Source organism: Thamnophis sirtalis, unplaced genomic scaffold (assembly GCF_051295495.1).
Source record: "Thamnophis sirtalis isolate CommonGarterSnake01/CBP01778 unplaced genomic scaffold, rThaSir2_p1.2 scaffold_4, whole genome shotgun sequence".
Lineage (NCBI taxonomy): Eukaryota > Metazoa > Chordata > Lepidosauria > Squamata > Natricidae > Thamnophis > Thamnophis sirtalis.
This window is the reverse complement of record NW_028261384.1, coordinates 128,360,856-128,369,385: the sequence shown is the minus strand read 5'-3', so window position 1 is coordinate 128,369,385 and position 8,530 is coordinate 128,360,856. Positions and strand designations below refer to the sequence as shown.

At 37.9% G+C, this 8,530-nt stretch overlaps 1 protein-coding gene across 1 annotated transcript; it reads left to right on the top strand.

Moving 5' to 3' along the window:
* Positions 1-5,408: 5,408 nt before the first annotated feature.
* On the top strand, positions 5,409-6,473 carry LOC148046506 (mas-related G protein-coupled receptor member H-like). The gene has a single exon (XM_087712050.1). The coding sequence runs from the start codon at positions 5,409-5,411 to the stop codon at positions 6,345-6,347; it is 939 nt and encodes a 312-aa protein (XP_087568176.1). The 3' UTR covers positions 6,348-6,473.
* The last annotated feature ends 2,057 nt before the right edge of the window (positions 6,474-8,530 follow it).

The following is an 8,530-nucleotide window of genomic DNA, read 5'->3' as shown; positions in this document are numbered from 1 at the left end:
TACTATAGTTATGCAGTAGGGTGGAAAGTGAATGTGATGGAGAACATAAATTCTTTTCCAATTTTAAATAGTAGAGACTAATGTGTAATTTAAGATATAACTTTTCATTAATGTAATGGTTCCCCTCCCTAATACGTGCTAGTTTTTCCTGACCCTACGGGGCGGTGCTCATCTCTGTTTCAAAGCTGAAAAGCCAGTGCTGTCCAAACACATCCCTGTGGTCATGTGGCCAACATGTCTAAATGCTCAAGGCACATGGAATGCTCTTCCCACCAAAGTGGTTCCTATATTTTGTACTTGCATTTTTACATGCTTTCGAACTGCTACGTTGGCAGAAGCTGGGACAAGTAATGGGAGCTATTACACATATTGAATTATTCAACAATGAAATATTTGAATTTTCATAGCTCAGCAAGGTATTTGATGATAACACTAATCAGAAAGTTCAACAGATTTTCCAGTTTTGAATTGTCCCTTTTTAAATATTTCCTTGAATATGCTCTCTGTTTATTTTTTAGGAAATCAAAGTTTTTAGGTAGAGCAATACTAATCACTTCACTCTAAGTAGCAGGTTCAAATTTCCAGTTTTGTCACTTTTTGGGTTTCCTTGAATATATTCTGAATATTTTATCGCGAACAAATGTTGTCATTAGAGTATCTGAAATGCTTCCTTTGTACCTTCTTTTTTGAAAAAAAAGGTAATGATGATTAGTTTTTCTTCAAACTGTAAATTGTATGACAAGATATTTGATGATAACACGAATCAGTTTACTCCAACTAAAAGGTTCAACAGATTTTCCAGATTTGAATTGTCCCTTTTCAAAAGATTTCCTTGAATATACTCGCTTTGTATTTTTTAGAAAATCAAAGTTTTTAGGTAGAGCATCTTAAATGTTTCCTTTGTACCTTCTTCTTTTTTTTGGAAGTAAAGGTAACTGATAATGGTGATTGCATTTACTGCAGAGGTGATGTTTTTATCTGATTTTACTTCCTACTTCATCATAATGTATTCATTGCTTATTGATCTGATATGGCTGCCTATCTCATGTAATGAACCTAGGTGGCTCACTATAATCAATGAAAATTTTTTTAAAAATTAAAAAAATAACCTTCCACCATCCTCACATGAATGAGCCAATTGTCTCATTCTTGCCCAATTCCAGGCCAACATGTTGACCAGGACACCAGTCTTTCCAGCCTAATACAGGGATAAAAAGATAGGACTGCCTGAAAATTCAGATGGGAGGATATTTGAAAAGCCTGGGCATCTACTGAGAAAGTATACCTCTAACTCCCATCAGTCGACAACATTTAACACATGAGACTTACAGCATGTTCACCTAGCTGACTTATTGAAAGAAACAGATGCTGTCAGAGAGAGATGGTTTCACAAATCACTTGTTGCAACAGTGCAATGAGGCCCCCAAACTACATGTGTTGCTGCATTGGGGAAAAGTTACTGATTTCAAATGGTCTTCAATGGAAGCCCCATGTAGAAGGCATCCATCAACCCACTTGGTTCTTCAATAAGGCTAGAGAATGCTGTAAAAATCAGGGTGCAGACTGCAGATGTGTATCTGCCCAACTATGGCACCACAAAATAGAATGTAGGAACATTGGGTTTGTATTGTTGAGTTCTTCATGCTTTTTGAGTGTGGTTATTTGGCTAGCAAATGTTTCACAGCACAGGTGACTGCTGTGTTTTCTCCCTGTCTTTATGCAGTAAATTGTGCTACCACTTTGATGGGAGTAGTGTTTTCTCCTAGGTAGTTCCATGATTAGGGTATAGTTTTCTGCAAAATAGTTTGTATTGCTTTAATCCATGCTTATTTGGATTTTGTAATGTTTTAGAGCTTATCTATAGAGATTCTCGGTCATCCAGGTCATGGATGTTTTTTTCAAGAAGCAACTGGACTTTCTACTTTTTCATTTCACTTGTCATCCAAGAAGCTTCTTCAGCTTTGACTGGATGATGAGGGATGGAAGGAATTATATTCCTTGCAGGCAGCTGTTCATTTGCATTCTTTAAGACTGGGGAGTCCAGAGAGACCAGAAGTGCCTCAGTGAGGCAGTCAGAAAACCATGGGCTCTGAAGAGTCTCACATAAATTCTGGCTGAGAAACCAATGCCGGGGATTTTCGGATCAGAACTTTGCTGGAGTGAAAGTGGAGAAGGACTTGCATCTCAATAGATTGAGATGAATGCAACTAGTTCCTTGCATGTCAGACATTAGCTCTATGAATTGGCGTCGAGGGAGGCAGCATTGTAAAATGGCCGCTACAAAGCTGAAGCATCTGGACTAAGCATTGAGCAGGACCAATGTTTGAAAGGATTGGTAAAACCTGGTGAGAAAATTTAAATAACCAACAGATACAAATCAGAATTTGGAAAAGGTAAAGAATCTTGTGAGTAGAAAATAATATTAATGGACAGATTGGGAATTTGGCAGAAGGAAGAAAGAGGAGGAAAAAATGCAGTTTAAATCATTAAGCCCAAAGAGAACTGCTTGTTTAAATAACTTGGAGACTAAAATGACAATTGACTAACCCATTGAAATACAAAGCTTTGAATTTGGAGCTGATAAGATTGTGTCCTTAAAAGAGATTAACTGACAATTGGGAACCTCACGAGAAAGAAGGAGGGGGGAATGGAGGCTAAAAAACACCGATACCAAGGAGACTTGCTTTGTTTTAAGTTATTCTAATTTACACATCTTAAGCAATTCTAATTAATCAAAGGTGGAAAATAGCATGAGGAAAAATCAAGAATTAGTGTTGTTTCTCCCCTGCCTGTAATTTTATTTTTTCCAGATTTAAAACTACCAAAATGTATCTTTGAAAATCATCAAGCTAAAGGAATAGAGGCAGAGCCATTTGCTGGAGGGAAGACTGAAAAACAAAGAAAATGAAACTACACCATTTAAGGAGATTTGAATTTGCACAGATTGTTTGATTTTACATTTGGATAGCTGTGGATGAAAGAAGAATGCCTTCTCCTTTTTTCTCTTCTTAGTTGAACTGGAATATTGGAGCTGGATTAGAAGTGGAAAAGAAGAAGAAATTGTGGAACTTAAATTATAATTAACTGTATCTTTTGAACTGGACACTATGAAAAGTTGGCAATTTGAAGAAATATGTGAGATTATAAAAAAAATTGCATGAGTCATTAAAACTAACATTAAATAGAATTTTGAAGTTAGAAATTAAAGAGAAACAAGAAGCAAGGGAAGAAGAAGGAAAAGAAAGTGGAACTACAGAAAAAACAAAAGAAAATAAAAACAGACAAAAGATTTCACTGGTTTTGACAGTGGCACAGGGAAAATTGAAAAGGGAGGATATAGCTCAACAAAGAAAGGGAACGGGATTATGTAAGAAAGAAAAGGAAATGGCCAGACAGACATAGAGAAGAACAAAATGAGTGATAAGAGAAAAGAGGGGAAGAAGACAGGGAGACAGATAATTTTGAGGAGGATACGTCGAATGACGTGTGTGATGAAAAAGTTATGGACGGAAGAATATACACCCAGTAGAAAGAAAAAGCAGAAGCTTAGAGTTTGGGGTAAAAGGCTCACTAGGAAGAGGCAGAAAGGATGCGGGGGGAGAAGTGAAGATTAACGGGAGAGAGGAAGAAGGGAAGTATACACACATACACACATACACACATTCACACACTCACACATATATATGTGTGTGTGTCTGTGTGTCTGTGTGTCTGTGTGTCTGTGTAGGGATAGATAGATAGATAGATAGATAGATAGATAGATAGATAGATAGATAGATAGATAGATAGATAGATACATACATACATACATACATACATACATACATACATACATACATACATACATAAGTTAATTGGATATTTAGAAATTGCCATGTGGAGAATACAAATGAGAGGTATGCGATTTGTTCTTTTACATGACAGTTAAACTTAGTTGCTAGTTGATTGAATAACAAGGATGATAATGAAAAGATAATTAAATATTAATTAAAATATTTGGAATATGGATACATATAGAACTTGTAAGAGGAGGAATATAAGTGATGTACATATTGCTTGTCATGTTATATAGCAGATTAATGGAATTGTAATAAGTATTGAATTGCAAGGATTGTAATTAAAAGATAATTAAGTAAAGATATGGGGAAAAAACTTAGGGGGAACTTGAAATATATTTATAATGAGGTATATATGTAAATATATACCTGGAATAGCTGGAAATTGTAACCAGACCCACACTTCGCCTACAAAATAAGCTTGGGAGGGGAGTTGCTCTCCTGCTGTCCTTCCTTTGCACTTTTTGCTTCATTGGGCAACCAGACCTAGTGAAATATCTCCTGCGACAAACTGCTTTTGGCCTCATCTTCTCTGTAGCTCTTTCTTGTATATTGGGGAAAACAGCCATTGTTGTTCTTGCTTTCATAGCCACCAAGTCTGGTTCCAAAATGAGGAAATGGGTAGGGAAAACGTTGGCTCTTTCTATTGTCCTACCTTGCTCCCTGGTACAATTCACTATTTGTGTAGTGTGGTTGGCAACTTTCCCCCCATTCATAGATTTGGACATGCACTCCATGGCTGAAGAAATTGTCCTGCAATGTAATGAAGGTTCAACCATTATGTTTTATACTGTCTTTGGCTTTATGGGGTTCTTGACAGCTGTCAGCTTCACAGTGGCCTTCCTAGCAAGGAATTTACCTGACAGCTTCAATGAAGCCAAATTTATCACCTTCAGCATGTTGGTCTTTTGTAGTGTTTGGATGTCATTTGTTCTAACTTACCTGAGCACTAAGGGAAAATATATGGTGGCCGTGGAGATCTTTTCCATTTTGGCTTCAGTAGCTGGATTACTGGTCTGCATCTTTTCTCCCAAATGCTATATCATTATTCTGAGACTTGACCTGAACAAGAAGGAGCAACTAATATGGAAATGAAGCCTATTTTTTTAATATTAAACCCTTTGAAAGAAGCCACATTGGCCAAATTTAACCCTAACCCTAACCCTAGAGAGCTACCCCTCATCTATTCTTTCAAATGTTAATTTTTCTCGCCTTGTTCAGAAAAAAAGTAGAATACCTAACACAATGTTGTGTGAAAATCAATGCAGCCTATGAGGACAGGACAGATCAGTTTTGGCAGTTTTAACTAGTTTGCGACAAGTATAAGCAAAACACAATTTGACTTCAAGTGTGCTCATTATCCAATTGTTAATACAGAAATTATCTTGCAAACCATTATGCTGTTGCTCACATCTCAGCAATTAGACTTATATGCAATATTCTCACATATTCTGACATGCAATCAATATGCATTTTCAGGAATTACGCTAAAGCCTAACACCAACTGTTTCTCTTTTGTCCCAACAGGAGTATCTGCAGCCATAGAAGGAAGAGAAAAGACTGCAGCATAATATGGCATCCCCCTCCCCTTTCACTGTCTTACCACAAATCAATGCAACATTCACTGGCAAAAACAGAACCTGTTATGATTCTGGCATAAACGAAGAAGTGCTTGTTTTTGCAATCTTCACTATACTTTTCTGTGTATTGGGAATGTTGGGCAACGGCCTTGTGATCTGGTTACTGGGCTCCTCCATTAAGAGGAACACTTTTGCCATTTATATTATCAACCTCTCTGTTGCAGACTTTGGTTTTCTCACCTTTGAGATGATCATCGAAACCCACTGGCTTTTTACACATTTGTATTGTGACTTTCCCTATGAACTCTTCCAGATGGGCATGCTGTTAATGTACAGTACGGGGCAATTTCTCCTGACAGCCATCAGTATCGACAGGTGTGTTTCGGTCCTTTTCCCAATTTGGTATCGATGCCACCGGCCGGTGCACCTGTTCACGACTGTGTGTGCTGTCATCTGGGCCATTTCCTTCATCCTCTCTTCAATTCATTTCACAATGGTAGCAGTTGATGGATTTGGAAACAGTTATACTCTGATGTATCAGTTCATCGTTAATGCTGTGCTTTGCCTCCCACTGATGACCATCTCCAGTGTCACCTTATTTATCAAAATTGGCTTCATATCCAAAAGTCAAAGGCGGAGGAAGCTTTTGACAGCTATTTTGCTCACACTTTTCTTCTTTTTAGTCTTGGCTTTTCCATTAAATGCCTTCTATTTTATCCTGTATGCTTTCAAATACATACACCCCAACCTTGTACATTATGGCTACTTGTGTACCTGCATCAACAGCGGCATTAACCCAGTGATCTATTACCTGGTGGGGAGACAGAGAGGTAAAGCCCAGAAAGGCATCAAAGACTTGTTTCAGAAGGTTTTCAAGGAGGAAGAACTATCTACTGAAGAACTGGAAACTTCAGAAGTTTCCAAGATCTGAACACTTTACTTTCACTCTTGTCAATCAAAAGACACATTCATTTCTTTCCAAGCAAGCCCACTTTTTTATTTAAAAGAGACTGGTCTTTATGCTGATTAATTTCTGCATGTATCCAGAATTCTTGCAGATAATTATCTTTGTGGAAAACAAACATTTCTCAAGTTGGACTAATCTATTACCAAGTAATATCTGAAGCAGAGGTGGGTTCCTACCAGTTCACACCTATTCAGTAGAACCAGTTCGTCAAATCTACTGAACCGGTTAGAAGAGGTTCCACCAGTCGACCCGGAAAGCAGGCCACACCTACAGAAGATGTTCCAAAGATTTTTGAAACCCACCGCTGGTTCTTGGATATCATTATTCTACACTATCATGCTCATATTTATAAAACTCAGTGCCTCTGTGAAAGGTAAGGATGACTACTGCGTTTGTGGTGCAATCAGAACATTGGGTTTGTTGAAGTTGTTTTAATGCAAACCAAAGATGCCTTTTAAAAGTTTACATCATATTCTTATGCATGCCAGTGCTGTGTGTGAGGTAATTTAAGGTGATTCTGACAAGTGTCGTCGGCATCTTCATATCCAGTCACATGGGCGGCAAGCCACTCCGATCCGGTCACATGGGCAGCAAGCCACTGCCACAAAGGAGGCCACACCCACAGAGTAGGTTCGAATAATTTTTGAAACCCACCACTGATCTGAAGACTAATTGACTTGTTCTAATTCAGCCTTACCCGAATTGAGTGGCCTCCAATTCTGTGTGTTTGAACTTTGATGTCTAGCTAGTGGGATCATTGCTGAGAGTTTTCAAAGTTGACATTCACACCTTTAATGTCCCCATTGTCCATTCCAAAGATGCATTCATTTCTTTCCAAGCAAGCCCATGATTTCCTCTTTTTTATTTAAAAGAAACTGTTCTGTATTCTGAATAATTTGTGCATGAATCCCCAATTTGGGCAGACAATTAACTTTGTGTGTGAGAAAAATATCCCTGATATATTTCTATTTATTAAGAAAAATTAAACAAGGAGATTATAGGAAACAAAAAGCTTTATTAATCAATAAGAACGAGTCTTATTGATAACTGTCATGCACATGAAAGGATTCTCAGGAGGAGAATACTGAGCATTACAACAGGTAATACTTAAATACACAAGTCGAAGTCTCATGGGTATTATCAAAGTGTGTCATAATACAATTACATAAATGCATTTGGCGTGATCGATAACAATACTTGGCCATATTGACAATAGTTGGCAATAATTAAGCTATAGCCCAAAAATAAATTTCCTGCATTGTTTTCTGGGAAATTCCTGTTACCGGCATGTCAAGAACAAATGATATTTTAAATTTTACCAAAAATTCTCCATTTCCTCTGTTCCCACCGTTTAAACAATAACAAGATAAGTACTGACTTCCCAAAAACATATCCGTATCAAAGGGGACTTCCAAGTTCCCATCTGGGCTATTCCTAGCTGGGTCAAAGTGACCCAGGCTGTCAGCAAAGCATGAAATGCTGTTACAAGCAGTATTTTTTCCAGCCTGAGCAAGCAACATAGATATGTATTTTATTCAAAATGGAATCTGTCAGGTTCCTTCTTTTTACACGAATAATTCAGATCTCATCCCAATTCTTACATGGTGGAATATCAAAACATTTTTCAAACAACCTATTTACCTAATATCTACCACCTGAAGAAAGTGGTGTTGCAGAATTTCTTCTCACCTTCCCTGATTCACCTGCAATTCACCTTTTTCAAGACCATGATTTAATGTGCATTTATTTATCTATTATTTTTGCCACCCACCATCACCTCATGTCATAATAAAGGTAAAGGTTCTCCTTGCACATATGTGCTAGTCATTCCTGACTCTAGGGGGCGGTGCTCATCTCTGTTTCAAAACCAAAGAGCCAGCGCTGTCTGAAGATGTCTCCATGGTCATGTGGCTGGCATGACTAAATGCTGAAAGTGCACAGAATGCTGTTCCCCTCCCACCAAAGTGGTCCCTATTTGTTTACTTGCATTTTTAAATGCTTCCAGCTGCTAGATTGGCAGAAGCTGAGATAAGTAAGAGGAGCTCACTCCATTATGTGGTGCTAGGGATTCGAACTGCCAAACTGCTGACCTTTCTGATCGACAAACTCAGCATCTTAGCCACTGAGCCACCCCATCCCCTCCATAT